Source organism: Epinephelus lanceolatus, chromosome 23, assembly GCF_041903045.1.
Source record: "Epinephelus lanceolatus isolate andai-2023 chromosome 23, ASM4190304v1, whole genome shotgun sequence".
Lineage (NCBI taxonomy): Eukaryota > Metazoa > Chordata > Actinopteri > Perciformes > Serranidae > Epinephelus > Epinephelus lanceolatus.
In genome coordinates, this window is record NC_135756.1 from 19,792,553 (window position 1) to 19,809,112 (window position 16,560).

The 16,560-nt window shown below is 42.7% G+C and overlaps 2 protein-coding genes across 5 annotated transcripts in view; one reads left to right on the forward strand and one right to left on the reverse strand.

Moving 5' to 3' along the window:
• Nucleotides 1-599: 599 nt before the first annotated feature.
• The window catches only part of ccdc146 (coiled-coil domain containing 146), a 77,201-nt gene continuing 61,240 nt past the window's right edge, over nucleotides 600-16,560 (forward strand). The window contains exons 1-2 of one of the 2 annotated variants that reach the window (XM_033614683.2): nucleotides 600-905; nucleotides 3,294-3,490. In XM_033614683.2, coding sequence (XP_033470574.1) covers nucleotide 905; nucleotides 3,294-3,490 — 198 coding nt within the window. In that variant the 5' untranslated portion in view covers nucleotides 600-904. The remainder of the gene's footprint in view (nucleotides 906-3,293; nucleotides 3,491-16,560) is intronic. The other variant, XM_033614682.2, reaches the window with a different exon arrangement.
• On the reverse strand, nucleotides 4,089-15,871 carry fgl2a (fibrinogen-like 2a). 3 transcript variants are annotated; one of them, XM_033614687.2, is made up of 6 exons: nucleotides 15,014-15,871; nucleotides 14,000-14,204; nucleotides 8,264-8,486; nucleotides 5,895-6,065; nucleotides 5,470-5,793; nucleotides 4,089-5,229 (listed from the first exon to the last, which is right to left on the reverse strand). In XM_033614687.2, the coding sequence occupies exons 1-5, from the start codon at nucleotides 15,626-15,628 to the stop codon at nucleotides 5,478-5,480; spliced, it is 1,530 nt and encodes a 509-aa protein (XP_033470578.1). In that variant the 5' UTR covers nucleotides 15,629-15,871; the 3' UTR covers nucleotides 4,089-5,229; nucleotides 5,470-5,477. The 3 variants fall into 3 exon arrangements, with proteins under 3 accessions (XP_033470578.1, XP_033470577.1, XP_033470579.1); XM_033614686.2 differs by having other exon boundaries at nucleotides 4,089-5,793; XM_033614688.2 differs by having other exon boundaries at nucleotides 4,089-5,793; nucleotides 8,264-8,483; nucleotides 15,014-15,870.

The following is a 16,560-nucleotide window of genomic DNA, read 5'->3' on the forward strand; positions in this document are numbered from 1 at the left end:
ATGGCTTTGGGAATTTTTGTAGGCAAGAAATAAAGTAACACTGAAAACAGCCTTTGAAGGGGAAGGTTATTTGTGCAACAACCAGTAAACCCAAGGCAAATCAGGAACATACAGTCTAAAACTGTCTCCCACAATTCATCACAGGCTGGCCATACTTTTAAGGAGGGGGGCGTCTTGCTTGGTGGCACCCAGTGTTTATAGGATAACCTTTACTAATCAGTGCTGACTGAAATGAATCTCTCATTATGTCTCTTTCATACATATTGTGTGCACACACAGACATTGCTCAGATAACACACCCCTGCAGCTGTTGCAAGGGGTGAGTAATGGGCTGTGCCAGCTCCCAGAGTACACTGTGGGAAAAAGAAGCTAACAGGAGAACAGTAGTGTTGCATCATGGCCATCACTTTCGCCTTGGATTCAGGTCAGCTGAATCCTGTTTCATTTAAGCGCTTTCATTCAGCCGGCCTTTGATGCTGCTGTCTGTTGGCAATGCAGGACACATGTTGAGGACGTGCTGTGCGGTAAATTACAATGTAACGCCATCTGCTGGACGGTCGCTGCAAGTGTAACATAAGATTTAGGATTGTTTGGGTGCCCTTGTTTTAAACTTTTACATTGTTTTGCATGTTATTAGCTGGCAACTTTAAGTAGCAAGTGCTAAATTTAGCTTAATAGAAAGAAGGAATGCGAAGATAAGCGACGTTAACTGACATTATGAGGGACGTATGACGTCGTTGCTATGGTAACCACTACACACTCGTTAACTAGAGTGTAATCTGTGATTTTAGTTTGGTTAGCATTAACTGTTAGCTGTAAACTGTTCAAAGCGTGTGGTTGTATGGTTTCAAAGGACAAAGTGACAGAGTTTTGAGGACGTGTGCGAGGATTAGAGACACTCACAAGTAAGACTTTTACACGTTTCTTTGTTTATCAGACAAACACCGGCACAAATATTAACTAACGTCACTTGTAGCTAGCTCGTTAGCTTCTGCGTAGTGAGGGTTAACGTTAGCTAACGTTAGCAGCAACTGTTATGAGTAACATTTCAACCGAGGATTTTTTACACATAAACGCAGGTGTTTATTAATTAACACGCTCAAGAAAATCACTATTAGAGTTTTTACATGTGCTTAAGTGTGTGACAGTGTCGCGTTTAGTGTTTCTAAGCTAATTCAAGTATCAAGAAGTAACGTTAACGTTAAAGCTAGCGTTATTTTATCGTAATGCTACACATACACCTGGTGCACTCTCCAGGCCAATTTGCTTTTTAATTACTGTAACGTTATATAATATCATGGTGATAACAAACACATTTTCTGGCTTTATTTTATTATTAAGATGACCAAAAATGTTTCTGTGCAGTCAAATATATGTCTTAATTTTGATTTCCGCCAGCAACAGATTTCCAACTGAAATCCTTCAGAATAAAAGCACAGGTTTCTTCATTAAAGGGGAACTATGCCTATTTTCAAATTTTCATTATTCCTTTGGTCAAAGACAGTCCAAAAATATTAGTCAACATGAACAACTCTCTCAAATCTAAGAACTAGGGTAATGAAACTTTTGAATGCTTTTTGCTTTTTTTTGAATGGGGACCAGATCAGATAATGTGAAAATAGCTGGGGGCCAGCTGCTACTAGCACCATATGGTTTATTAAAAAGACAAAAGTGGCATGGTGGTGCAGTTAGTATTGTTGCCTCACAGTCCAAAGTCATGCAGGTTAGGTTAATTGGTTCTCTAAAATACATTCATCCTCAAAAAGGCACTTTTCTTTTCAGCAAGATGGTTCCTGGTTCAAACCCAAGGTGGGGGAGCCCCTCTATGCGGATATTACATGTTCTCCTCATGTCAGTGTGAGTTTTCTCTGGGTACTCCGGCTTCCTCCTACCGTCCAAAGACATGCAGGTTAATTGGTGACTCCAAATTGTCCGTAGGGGTGAATGTGAGCGTGAATGGTTGTCTGTCTCTATGTGTCTGTCCCTATATGACCTGTCTAGGTTGTACCCCGCCTCTCGCCCAGTGTCAGCTGGGATAGGCTCCAGCCACAACCTTCCCTGCGACCCCCAACAGGATAAGCAGTTATGGAAAATGAATGAAAAACTAAGACAAAGGCAATTATTTCAGGTTTCTCTGAAAAAAATAGTCAACCTTCCACTGCTCCTGAATGCAGCAGCCCTCGCTGTCAACTCTGTCCATTAATCATCTCTTTATGAAAACTTGATTGGGAGATGATTGGCCCCTGGGCCGGACTTTGGACATAGCTCTCATAGCAAATAAAGTCTGGAGCTGGGAAATGTTCTGAGTATATGGGTATGTTTTCTGTTTCACAACTGATAGAGTAAAGCTCATTTGGGCATAAGAAAGAAAATGAACAAACTGTGGTTCCACAAAATCAGGCTCCCATTCATTGTCAGTGAAGCAGCTCCAGACTTTGCACCCTATGACATCACATGTTTGAGACTGATTTGTCTGGTTTCAGGGTTTGAGAGAGAGTAGCTCACGTTCACAAATATTGATTGCACTCTTCAAGGCTGTTGAACCGATTCAATCCCTTCGTTATAGCTCTGCCTGTACTTTATTGTCGTGTTATTTTTTTTTTCTATGGTGGTTATGGATAAAACTACAGTCCCTCAAAGTCAACTATAAATGTATCTGTAATCTAATGTACCAACCTTGCTAGTAGCATTGTATGATTCCTAGTATTTCCATGCAGTTATTTGATGGCAACATATTTTGCACCAAATTATCCTGTGACCTTTACTGATTTGTTTGGAGTAGCTCACCTCTTTTTTATTTTTATTTAATTACAAAGAGTATGTCTAAGATACCCCTCCTGCATAGGTGTAGATTTCAGAGGGGGCACATGGAACATATCCCCCTCAAGATTTTATAAGATGTGAATTTGTCCCCTCAAATAAAAACATGAAGGTAGCAGACTTTTTTGACAAAGACATCTACACCATAAATTGATGCAGCAAAGGCACAAATTGGTGCATTTACATTCCCCAGAATGCAGGGAATTACGTATTTTGGCTCAAAATTTCTTGCGGAGGACTGCCAAACCCCCCTGTTTCAGATGTGCCTTTCCCCAATGTTGAAATAAACCTACACCCTTGCCCTCCTGCATAGCTTTTTGTTGTTGCTGATGCTTGTTTAATATCCCTCCACCATAAATTCTGTGTCATAACTGCACTGCTCTGTCTCCCCTTGCTGTCTCCCTTCCTCCAATCATCTACCTGTCTATGTATACCTATCAATGGACTATATCACTCTACACACTGTGCATTAGTGAGTCTATCTGTGGAGCAACAGCATAGCAGGAATCCCAGCCGAGGAGAGGAGGAGGTGGAGGAACAACAGGAGGAGGAGAGGGGACTGGGGGACACCCCTCTGGTGGCCCTTGCACCTGATGCTTCACTCCCGGAGGAGCAGCCCTCTGCCTCTACTGATGTCACTGCTAGTCCTGCTTTCCAGTGCCTAGACGAGGTAAGACTTGTTAAATGATCATAGTTTTTGTGAATGGCATTATGGAGGTTTCATAGGAGAGACAAACATCACATTTGGCACATTTGTTTACTCTAATTACATCCAAGAAAAGATTACGAGAAAATCCCTCGGCATTTTGTTTTCCGGCAAAATTGGTGTTTAGAATCTAACTTGGCACTGTAAACTGATTTGTATGCCTTAAAGCTTAGTGTTTAGACAAAAGTGAGTGCTTGGAACCTAAAATCATCATGTAGATGAGCAGTACTTTTTTTATTAGCTTGATCGTCACACACAGTAAACAGACATTAAAGTCAAAGGGTCCACAGTTTGATCATTCATCATCTGTGAAGTTGATATGAACTCATTCTTTTATTGAGTCGCTTTATCGAGTCAACACCTCATTAACCCATTTGTTATGGGTATGCAGCACCTAGTACCTCCATTTCCACAGGCGACAAATACCCCGCACTTCAGAGTGTGGGATTTCTACTCATGGATAATCATGCTAAACTTGTATACATTCATCAGGTTGTTTTCATAAAGATAAGCAGGCATCAGTATGACGTCAAAGTACCAAACACTGCAATGTACACAGTCATGTAGTTAGAACTTTATTCATTTTTTTGATATAAAAAGTGCATATCTTTTGGCATGACAGTCGTGTATGAATGATAGAAAAGATCAATATTGTACACACACAAAGCTCCAAATACACACATAATTACTATGAATGGTCACAATAATGCACAGTCTTTATCATTGCTCAAATATCAACAATCATTAGACCTTGTACTGTATGGCCTAGGTATTATATAAAAGCTATCATACCTCACAAAATAAAATAAATACTGTACACGTCCTTAGAGTGAAACATTCCTTTCCCCGTCCTGCCCCATTCACAGTGTGCATAGAATGGATTAAATGATGCTATACAGTTTTCTAACATTAGGCGGCAGTATTGTACAAGTGGTGAGTCAAGGAGGGTTCTGTTTTTTACATGTGAAAACTGGTGTGTGGCATCGAGAGAAGTGCAGTAGTACAGTGCACCCAGAGATAATGGTGGAAATAGAATTAGAACAGTTATTCTTGCGGCAGCGTCCAGCTCCGTGGCTGCTGTCAGGATGAATTTACTCGAGCATCAATAATGCAGAATGTACTTGGGAATGACCCGATGGGAATTCATCTGAGGGTGCATATTTATACTGGGATGTTTTGTATTGTATAGGATGATGATACATTAGCGAAGTGTCCCGGTGTAATTAAATAAACGACACAGAAGCTATTACTTGTGCACTGCTGCCCAAAGCGTGTAGTATATCACTTCCTGTAGTTATTTTTTAAACAGTTTGACTCTGACCCCGGCGTGGAGTCTTTCACAATGAATTTCAGAGCCGCTCAAAACTGTATCATCAGCTCTCATATACCTCACTTGAGTGGCTGCTGTTAATTATGAAACCATTTAGAGCAGAGAAAATGACAGCTCATTAGTTTTTACTACTGCTGTGCGCTGTGCTGTGTCTCAGCTGGGTTTATAGCGGGAGGCAGCAGGATAGAAAGTGGAGAAATGTCAGAGAAACAGTGAAAAATCTCTCATGGTAACCCTCCGTATAATATTATGGCCTCTGTAGTAGGCTGGCCTTTACACTGCATGTGTGTTTTTTTTATTAGTCCATCATCGTTCATAGTCCATTGTCCTTTAGTATCATCATTTTAATCCAACATTTTGAAGGCCACACTCACTGCAGAAGAGAAAGTAATAGCGAAAGTAATAGCACAGTTAATTTTTTTTCACAATTATTCTTGTAATTACTGCATTCAAACTGTCTATAGGGCTTATAGTCTTTTTGGGTGTACACGTATGCATGTGTAAATGTGTGCATATGCATGACTATGTGCATGTCTATGAGTTTCTGAGTCTACTCGTTCTTCCATTTTCTGACTGTCTTTGTTTTCGTTCGCCCAACCGCTCTGATATTTACCTGTCTTCTTAAGGAGCATAGTTCTTGGGCCGTATCATCATCTTGACAGTTTTGAAGGCCTGCCTGTAGTTAGTGGGGTAGTACTCCGTCGACATGTTGTGCCATGTTCCCCAGAAGATCCCGTTCCGGACTCCCTTGTACCTCTTGTGATAATACTTCCCGTTGAGGTTGGCGGACATGCAGGCGTCGAACCACCAGCCGGAGCTGTAGTAGGCACCGCAGTTTCCAGAGGGGTACATGTCGTTGTCGCGGTCAGGCGTGGAAAAAAACTTCTGGTCGTGGTTGAAGTGCTTGTTGAAACTGATGGCGTTCCCAGCCGTCCCACTACAATGACACATCAATATATATATAAGATTAGTCGTTCTCTCTTTATGAATATTTGATGATACATGCACACTGTACAGTCGCAGAATCTAATATTGTACCTGTATCCACTGACAGACAGTCGGTAGCGAAGGTATTCATTGGCCACATAGAACTGGTCGTACTTTGCGTACTCCCGAACGCCCTCAAAGTCCTCCAGCTCGATGCGCAGGATCATGTCTTTGGCTTTTGTCATCAAGTGGATATGGTCATTACCCAGCCAGAACTCACCTCTGCAGCAGAGCGAAAGGTAGATGAAGGAGAGGATGGGACAAAGCAAAATGAGAGATTACTAAGCTCATATGCTTGTACATTTGATTGGAACGTGGATACAGCTACTCAAACTGAATGAACTTATCACCAGAGGCGAGGGGAGGAAGGGAAAAGATGGACGGGGAGAGTAGTGTGACAGTAAAAGAAGCATGAGAGGGAACATTATTCTTTCAGTGGGAGGTTATACTCGATCTATAGGCACAGTTGTCAAGAGGAAGCCAGAGTTATTTCCCATATAAAACCCCCTTCCTACAGGAGCAGATAGGAGAATGACTGAGTCCAGTTATAGTAGAAGCACTCTGTCAAAACAAAATATAGTTATGCCCACCATTCATTAGAAGATGCAGAGAAGACTTTTTAAAGGAGTAAAGTCTGACACCCTCGCACCTCTTAAGACAATTTGAGTTTTTAGTCACAGCCAAAAAGATTGTGCAAAGACTGGGGATCTTGCAGGGTCATTATTTGCAAAACTACAACTACCAAACTGCCTTTAAGAAATATGACAAATTGACAGTTCCTTGCGTGTTCACATAAACACACAACTCTAGAAACAAAAGATAAAAGGCGCCATATGTCGACAGTATTCTTGCGAATTCGGCATCAATATACACTGTAAAGATTTGTGTACAAACTACATTTGGGATTTTGCCGCCTCAACTGAGTGGTGAACCGTTTCATACAGTAAGTTAAGATTTCTCACTATAATAAGTGCTGGTTGATGTATCAGATACGCGCCCAATTAAGCACAGACTCATGACCAGTTTCTCCTCCTCTCCAACAGTGCAAGAGAACTGAAAGTTGTTCATGTTCATGCACCTCAGTGTCTCTGTGCTGCTTCTTGTTTGGTGCTTAGAGCTCACTTATTGGTTGCTGACAGTGTTCAAATCATTGAACTTCCACTATTTGCCCGAGTCAAGACGAAAACCATGTTTGATTTTGTCAGAACCTGAAGATGAGAAAAATAATGACATAAACTCACAGTGAGTTTTATGACCACATTACACCAAATAATGAGATGGCAGGAGCGCTCACCAACTGAGATAAAACTGTTGTGATTTTATTCTGACATTGGAAATTAGTCTGCGATAGTGGAATTGCTTAAAAGGTTGAAAGGTTAAAAGGTTAAAAAGGTTAAAAGGTTGTTGTTAGGCTGGCATTAAAAAGGCTGCTTCCCTCCATTTTGCAGATTTTGCTGTATTTTTTTATCATATATTGTAAATTTTGATTTATTTCTATGCCTACTTTTACTAAAGCTTATTATCTGTTAAAAAAGGACAGCCCCACTGTGGTAATGTGATTTAGTTGTTTAACATGGGACGATCAGTGATAGTGAAAACAGGAGGTGAGCAATCAGTGCTAGTGAGAACAGGTGTGCATGGTTAGGGTGACTGGGAACTCTCAAGTTGGGGGAGGAAGGACAAAACTAATTTGTAACAACTGGCATTCTGTTAAAGTTGGTGCACTGACAGCTGTGCGTTTGTTCTTATAGATAAATTCTGCTTGCGAGGAATAAAAGAAGAATTTTGAATTAGTTTCCTATTGTGTATTTTTATTTATATTAAAGGAATTGCATCAGTCTAGCTCACCCCTATGGTTACCTGAGCAGATGGTATGCTCCAGTTAGGTGAGGCTGTGAAAGTGATAAAAGGCCAGGCCAGTTGCTGGCCCACATTTTTGGGGGGAGTAGGTGGCAGCTTGCTGTGAGGCTGTGGGTTTTACTTGTTGGCTTTTCTTCCATTTTTCGGTTGTTGTTTTTTTTATTTAAAAAAAAAAAAAAAATCTGTTTGCTTCGATTTCTGTCTGGTGATTTAGTATTTCACTTCCATAAAGTTGAGGTGTTCACATGAGACAAATAAAAAAATGATAAGGCTTATTGAAGTTGCACAACATCAGCTACCCCCTGTGAGGTAGCAGCACTATAGTCAGCATGCAAACAAAGTGTGCAATATAACTGTTTTGTGGTCAACTTTGAGCTCCACCCTGTTCTACCTCTCTTTTTCTTAAAGAATAAGACCTACAAATACTGGATATAACTGGTTGTCTATTCAAGCCTTGAAGCAACATTTGAGAATTTACAAGCTTTGGTTTCCAGCAAGAATTTCCCCCATCCTAAGATCTCTTTTGAGTGAAACCTAGGAATGATATTCAATCCCTTTACCTGAGGTTCCCGAAGCCTTTCTTGTACTCGGCCCAGGTGCGGTTGAAGCTGACAGACCCATCAAGCCGTTGCTGTATGACTGTCCATCCACCTCCAAAGGACTCCATGTCACAGTAGACCTCAAATGTCCCGTTGCGAGGATCAGGGGTCACACGATACACGCCGTTCTTCCTCACCTCCAGCACATTGTAGTCTGAACAGTCCCGAGGGGCTAAGATGACTGCTGGGAGATGGGGGGAGGGAGGAGAGAGCTGTTTTAAGGGGATGTTACTGGATGATATTAATAATCTTTTCACTTTGCTCTGGCATTTTTCTCTGCCCAACCGAGGGACGGTAATAGAAACAGTGCCCGAGGCTGACGGAGACTGAAGAAGGAAAAAGAGAACGCGATAAGTTAGCAGGAAATCCGGCTTTAAGCATTGTGGAAGTTCTCATTCCTTCATTAATTTCCAGGGTGTTGTATTCAAATACAAAACGGTTCAGCATGTTCCTTAACCAACCAGTTAGCAGACGATTTTCTTGTCTGGCTCAAACTGAAGTTCAGCAAGTCTTCAAGCATAAAACAGAGTACTATCTTTCTTGCCTATCCCCTGCTTCTCAACATGATGTCTCCTTTCTGAATCACATTTAGTATCAGGACTCCAACATGAAAGACAGCAAGGGGAAGAACAAGGGCCACTGTTGAAGGATAAAAGTCAGTGACCTTCCCCTGTGCTGCACCACAGGCCCATTTCGTACAGCTCCACTGCTTTCTAAAATCTCTTCCCCCTATTTCTTTTTTATTCCTGCTCACTTATTTCTTTAACTCTTGCTCCTGTTCCCTGTGTTGCGCTGCAGGCCGCTGACCCCATCCGAAACCGCTGTCCAAAGGCCGCTGTCAGTTAGCATTTGGGAATTGAAAGGAACAGACTTGTCAAAACGTGGGAAAGTGTAAAACTGGATTAGAGAGGCGTACCCCCTCCCCATACGTTCGGCACCTGGGGCCTAAATCATTCTGACATTGGACAGCCAGCATGTGGACCCCTATTGAGTTTGTTTGACGCAGTCTATTGCTGTTACAGTTTTGTCATACTGTTAAATCTGTTTTAGGGGCTTGGTAGATTATAATAGAGTGAAGGTAGGGGGGAACCACACTGATTACAGAGGGCAGACATCAGGTTTCTTGAAGCACAGGGAGAGTAAGTGGAGACTGAAAAATGGTTTGTGGAGTGGAGAAATGTGCAGTCATGCTACTTCCTGGTAGTTTTAGACTTGGATATTCCTTTCCACCTGCTGAGAGAAGTTATTTGTAAGTACTGCACAAAATAAAAGCACCGCTCCTTTCAAAATCCACAGAAAACTTTGTGTGCAAAATGGCTGCAGATGGTAGATCACTCCATATGTAAGGCAGTATGGGAGTCCAGGGCGAGGTTAAAAGATGTATCCTTGGCACGTTAACGGATCTGTCTGAACTTGGCATTCAAAGTATTGTCCTGCAAATTCTTTCAGTGTCCCCTCCGCTTTAAGTGACTGCAGTTTCTCCGCTTCACATCTGCCCTCTCCTTATTTGTCCCCATCTGTCTCTGGGCGGCCAGTGTCCCTCGGCAGACAAGAGCCATCTCATCTGACTACCCCTGGCACCGTGCCTGACCTAAATAACTCCAATATCAGCCACTTACTGATGTCCAAATGACTGTCGGCTGATTGGCTGTCTGACTTTTGAGGTAACTGTTGAGTCAAATGAATTAGTTAGTTAGTTTGGTGGCTGACTGCTTTGCCCGCTTTCCTGCTCGCTTATTTCCATAAAAAGTGGTAGGCTGCTATCTTAAAGGCTGATAACTGACATGCTTTCACAGACGACTTTTTGACCAAGCATACCATATTGCCTGTTTGGCTGACTGCACATGGATAAATGATTGGCATGAAAGGAAGACAACTCTGTTATCAAGGAAGCACGCTCTGTGACAGCCCGTAGACAGCTAAGATTGCAATGGAAGGAAATGTCTATCCAAAGTGATATTATAATCTTTTCCCCACAAATACAGCGTTAATAGAATACTACTGTCTGTTCTGACAGAAAGAAAGTCTCTTAGAAAAGCAACATCCTTCCTACAGGAAGTCGTGCGTCACCACGATGCAGACAAGCAGTCCCTGACAGCGAAGTGGACTGGGCATATATTCTTTTGTTTATAATTGAGTTAATGTAGCTGAACAGTAACATGAATCGCTGTCCATTCACCTCAAGGCCCTAATACGTCTCACAGGAGTGAAAGGGAAGATTAGTGTTTACAGCAGGGTCGGGAATTGGAAAACAGAGTGAAATGACTGCTTACCGTACAGAGCTGTGAGTGATAAAAGCATCTTGACAAACGTGCCATTATTCTTGCTTGATGGTGAAATTGCAGTTCTACACTGGCCTAAAATGTCTGGGTAATGTATGCCAGTGTTTTATGAGCTGCTATGTTCCTCGTCAGCTGGCTGCTATACTTTTGAGCTTGGAACAAAGTCATTTGGATGAAGGGATGAAAAAAGTTAGAACATTTTATTTTTCTAAACTTCCTCAGATGCCTTTTTCGAAACCCATTGAATATAAATGTTTGAAGTGCGTATTGTAGCCTAATGACCTGTACCAATGTGCCTGGTTTCTAAATCTCTGCACACGTGTGAGCATTTGTTAACATTTGCTTGCCAGTGATCCGTCACTGCAGCTTCTATCTAGATAAAAATTCGCATTCATCTCATATGACATTCTCCTAAAAACGGTATCTTGATATAATCTTCAGACGATGTTGTCACATCAGGTCTGCTCGCTTGTCTCGCTCTGGATGAAAACAGAATTTAAATTTGTGCAAATGTCTGACAATTATTTGATGATTTAGCTACAGTTTGGCAGCTGGGTAGTTTGTTCAGGAGTCAGGGGAGCCATTTAGCCATGAATTGCTTCACTAAGCACTTTTGACATTGTGATAAACAACCGGAAAACACTTTTCACTGCGAGTCCTTTTTCACTATATTGTGTTCAAAGCAAGTAGAGGGACATTTTTAGAGACTTTACACTGGAAATAGAATGGAATTGGTGTGACATGAGTAGCATGAGGGGAAGACTACTAAGGCTCTGATTAGACAGAACCTGGGATGACTTTTTATAATGGTTTAAAGTGACAGTGAAGCATTTTGCTCATTGCGTTGCTGAGTGCCTCCCACTTTTCCGCTTTATGCGCCGAATGTCTTCGTAGGAGCACTGTGAATGCGCTAAAAAGCACCCAGCATCATTGTCTTATCAGATCAAGAGGCAAGCCTTCTGTGGTGGCGATGACAGCAAGTAGCACTGTACTTGGTTTGTGTGACGCTAACGTTGGCTATCTTTCAGTGTTGCCCTTATTGTAAGACACAACCGGACAAATTGTCACCTGAATTACCTTCTAATATTTTACCAACCATAATAAGGCCTGACGATTGACAGCATATTTACAAACTGTCCCCTACTCATCCTAAGATAAGCCTTAAACCAACCATTATTCCGCCAAGTTCCTGGACTGGCTTGTGGTACTCTTTCTGAGAGTCTCGTGTGCCCAGACATTATCTTCAACGTACTATTAGGAACAGCCTCTCGCTCTCAATCAGAGCCAGAGCAAGTGCCCTCTACAGATCTGTGAGTTTACTTCACAGCAAAATAGTAGTTAAGCTACGGACATGTGATTTGGTAGTTATCTAGTACCAATTAAAAGATGCAGCAACCTGCAAATAGCGCTCTGTCTGATCAGGGCCTAAGAGATCTGAATGTCTGAAAGGGGCCCAACAGATCTAACATGTTCGGCTCATATCAATTTTAATTGTTCGTTAATCACGTCCTTTTGAATAGATTGAAAAGTTGCGTAAAACAGCAATTGTTTATACTCGTTGTGAAACTGTCTTAACAACAGTAACAATAACAAAGTCTTAACATTACATTTTGGTCTATTTCCATGGTAACAACAGCTGTTTCTTGTCTGCTTCCTTTTGGATTCACTTTAGACACCATCAGGCACGATCTCCTTTCTTGCGCCAGAATAATTTGCTGCTTCTTGAGTTTAACATGACAGATTGATGTACAAAGACAAGTGTTACTGACCCTGTGTGCAATCCGTGACTAATATTGGGGAAAGCCGCCCACATTACTTCTTGTGTTGTTGTCAAGAGATAATGAGAGCTAGTTGTTTTATGCAGGAATGAGCACTCAAGAGCATGACCTCCAGAAGAAGAGGGAGGTAGCAGGGAGAGGCAGGGGTAAGGCACTGAGAAAGCAGATTAAAGAGAGAGGGAGACAGGGAAAGTTATGGCAAGAGACGATGTGAAAAAAGGTAGAGATATGAAGGGAATCGGAGATAGGAGGAGCAGATAGACTGGGGATAAACATATGAGGAGGAGAGGACAGGATTGAAGGAGAGTCTGAAGGAGAAAGGCAAGTTTAAGAGGGGGAGAAAACAGAGGAAGAGAGAAAGCTGGGATTCCCTTCACACCACTGTCCCAGCTAATCTACTTAGAAATAAGCTCACATCTGTTTTCCACATAAAAGACCCAATATAGTGTCACATTCACTCATGCAATATCCGGATATTATTCCGTTTCAGTCTGAAAGGAGGCCTGCATTTCAACTGTGCCCTCATCCAAATAAGCTTTTGCATCAATGTAAAGTGGAATGTTTGGTATGCTTTGCTAGTTTGCAGTCGTCCCTACTGATGAGTTTTTGCATAGTCTCCATCATGAGGCTCTAATCCCATTCATCTCTGGACTTCCTTTTTTTAACAGAGCTGAATCTGAATCTAGAAGCTGTTGCCTTTATAAGGTTATCTTTTTAAATGTTCACACTATAGTAGCGTAGGCGCCAAGTAGCTGTCTCTCTCCCTCTCTCCTTTTTTTGAGCTTCTGCATATGGCGAGTAGTGGAATGTCAAGGCTCTTGAATTAGTTATATAAGAGGCTGTTTGAATTTTCACTTTGACCCTGGTTGTAATATTGCTCCACTCATGTTCAGTATGACCTCAACCTAAAACTATTTTGCTTTTGGTAATTTTTGTTATGGCTGCACTGAGGCTCTGTTGTAGTAATGTGGCAGGCCCCTAACTATAGCATAGTATAAGTGGAAAATTCCTCCTCTCGTGATTTTACGTAATATTGTTCATATCAGTAATGGAGAAGGCATGTCGCAACTGTGTGCAGTTGTCAATGTCATCTTCAAGCCGGAAGATTTCATTTCCCATTTCCCAGAAAGAAAGGCCTTATCGGGTGAAGGTGACCACCCAGAGTGGGTTGTTTGTAGTGATTACAAGTCGCCATGTCCACTTAGGCGTGATTGGATAGATCCTATGCCAGAAAATTCAACTCAAAGCAACATCAAACTGCTGGATGTGAATGGTGTGTGTGTACGCTGGAGTTTCATTACCGTAACAACATCTGTGGTGAATTCAAGGGAATAGAAAAGAATAGAAGAGAAGATAAAAGAAAAAAAGGCCTTGTTGATCACGCTGTGAAGGATTTTAGAAATTGAAATACATGAGAAGTGGAGAGGTATCTTTGAAATTGCAAAGATGGAATAGAATAGAATATAACACAATAGAAAACACAGAAAGCTCTTTTTTTTCTTCGCTCAAAAGAGAATACATGTATAGTAAATAGCTGAGAAGATGGAGGCTTTGAAAGGATGAACCAAAATAAAGGGAGAAAAAGATTGGAGCACTCAAAATGGCAAAAAGAAAAATCTTAGTGAAAGCAGGCTTACACTGAGGGCTGTTCTGTACTGCACACTGGGTAGTGCAGGTGGAGCTGAGTTTGTCGACCACTCCGGTGATGTTCTCCACCCGCCTGTCCACCATAGCCTGCACATTGTCCATGTTGAGCAGGTTGAGCCCCTCCAGACGACCCTGCATGGCCGAGATCTGGTTCCTAGCGTTGCGCAGGCTGGCTGACATCCTATTCAGCTTCACCTGGGAAGGGCCAGAGCAATGGGGTTGGGGGGGTAGGAGGAGGAAATTATTTCTGTGCACAGCATACAAAGCAGGTGGATTACCGAAGTCACCAGCCTCCTTCATTGTCTTACCAGCCAATTTGAATTTTAGAATAGAGTCTGCGTGATGTTTGGCTGTCTGCCAAAGTGGCTGTGAGAATCAACAAACTTACCAAACGGAGCAAAAATTTACCGCCATTTGGCTGCTGTCTGACGCTGGTTCCCCACCCTGTTTACAGTACAAGGAATTTTCCCTGGGGGATCGGTGCCAGGTAGGACTTTACAGGTCTTTTAACATCTGGCCAGTTTACATTCCAGCTGGGTGCATTTGACTGGGCACATTTTTAGGTGACTTTGTCCCTACAGTGTTTATAAAGCACATTCTGGTTTAGTTTGTTCAGGTCCAATCTTCACAAGGCTGATAATGATACTGGCTTACTGGGACTTTACGTGGCTTTGATGGAAACACAGAAATTGGTGCAGTGCCACTATTGCACTGTTTGTCCAAGCCTTTAAATGATATTTATATGCTCCACAACGTGTGCTGATTTTACACTGTTTAAGCAAAATCAAAACTATTAATTGACAAAACATACACTGAACTTTTATTGGAATTCAGAAATTCATAAAAAGATATTCTGAATTCATACATATACACACGTTATCATCTTTGCATTGGACCAAGTGTATTTAACAGTAGTGCTCATTCCTTGATAAAATCCTGTATTTTCCAATTAAAAAGTATTAAAAATTGTCTCTTTTTTTATGAGACTGAACTGTGCCTCTTACCTGCATCTCCTGCATTGTGATCGGGCTCGGTGTAATTTTTCCAAAAATAGAACCATGCCCCAGTCCAGCAGCGTCCACAGTAGCTCCAGGGACCATCCCATCTCCCCTCTCCTCCTGGCTGGACCCACCTTGCACCTCCTGTCCTGTCAGGTCCACTCTCACTTCATCCCCAGCATCCCTCTGAACGGGGACGTGCGTCTGTCCCTGGTCAGGTAGCTGATGCCCAAAAGGTCCATTGCCCCGTGCCCCGCGGCACTCCTGGCACCCGCTCTTAAGCTTGTTGACCACCTCCTTCAGGCTCTGCAGCTCCTTCATCGTCTTCTCCAGCAGCCTGAACTGCTTGGGCAGCTGGATGGTGAGTGGAGGCAGGGTGAGCTGGTAAGGGCAGTCCTCCCCTTCCTCTGCACCGGCCCCGGAGCTCCCACACTGACCTGAGGGTCTCAGTTTAATGGGGCAGGAGGCGGGAGTCCCAGGTTCAGATCCCACAGAAAAGGGTCCTCTAGCGTCCCATCTCTGGTGTGAGTTGACAGGGAAGTCCGCTGCCCGGCTGGTGCGCGGCACCAAGGTGGCTGTAAGCAGGAGGCTGGCACAAACGCAAAGCACAATTGTCCTCATTTTCCCGTGTTAGATTTGCAAAGGAGAAATAAGTGTGTGTAAAGTGTGCAACTGCCTCTGATGTGAACTCAAAGTGTCTGAATGCGTGCAGTAGTGTGTGCGAGTCTGTGCCTGCAGCAGCAATTGTAAGTATAGGTGTGTGTGAATGTATGTCCAGTATCCTATTGGTTTAGGAGTGTATGTGTGTCTGAGTGCAGCCTGCAGGAGGGAGAGCGCAGGGGAACTGCCGCTGCCTCAGATAGCTGTGTCATTAATATCAGGACGAGTGAGGGAGGGAGAAAGAGAAGAAGGGAGGGTGCTGAGTTAGAGAGGATGGGAGGGGCAGTACTATTGCGTAATGCAAAACACCATATCAGCAGCATTGTGAAAAACCACAGAGATGCAGACAGATTATGGGGGGGGGGGGGAGGTCCTTCGCCTGCAGTCAGCGCATGGTGCCGTCCTGCCTCACTCTGAAGTCTGCTCATTTCCCTGAAGAGCGAAATGAGTCAGTGCACAGGAACTATCCGCTCAACTGATGTTCGGGTGATGCTTTTTCACGCTGCGTTGTTTTGTGGTTTTGGACGTCGGCAGCACAAAATTTAAAGGCCTCATCCCCTGACCCAGTTCAGATTATAAAGCCTTAATGAAATCTGTCAACTCTACCAGTCACTCTTCTGTTCCAAACGAGACTCAGGTGGGCACAATTAATGTAAGATCCATGGTTAGCCAGCAGCAACAATAAAGAGGGCTTGTTTCAATTAGTACAAACAACTTTTTTTTCCCCTTTTTTTTTCGGATTTACACGACTTGCTCAGGATGCTGCAAATTAGGCAAAAGAATCATTCGAGCCTTCAGAGTCCATTTTCCCTGAATCCAGCTCAACAGTATTGAGCACCTGCCAGTACTCTATCCTGATTCGATGTTTCATTTTTCTTACATAACACAGCTGC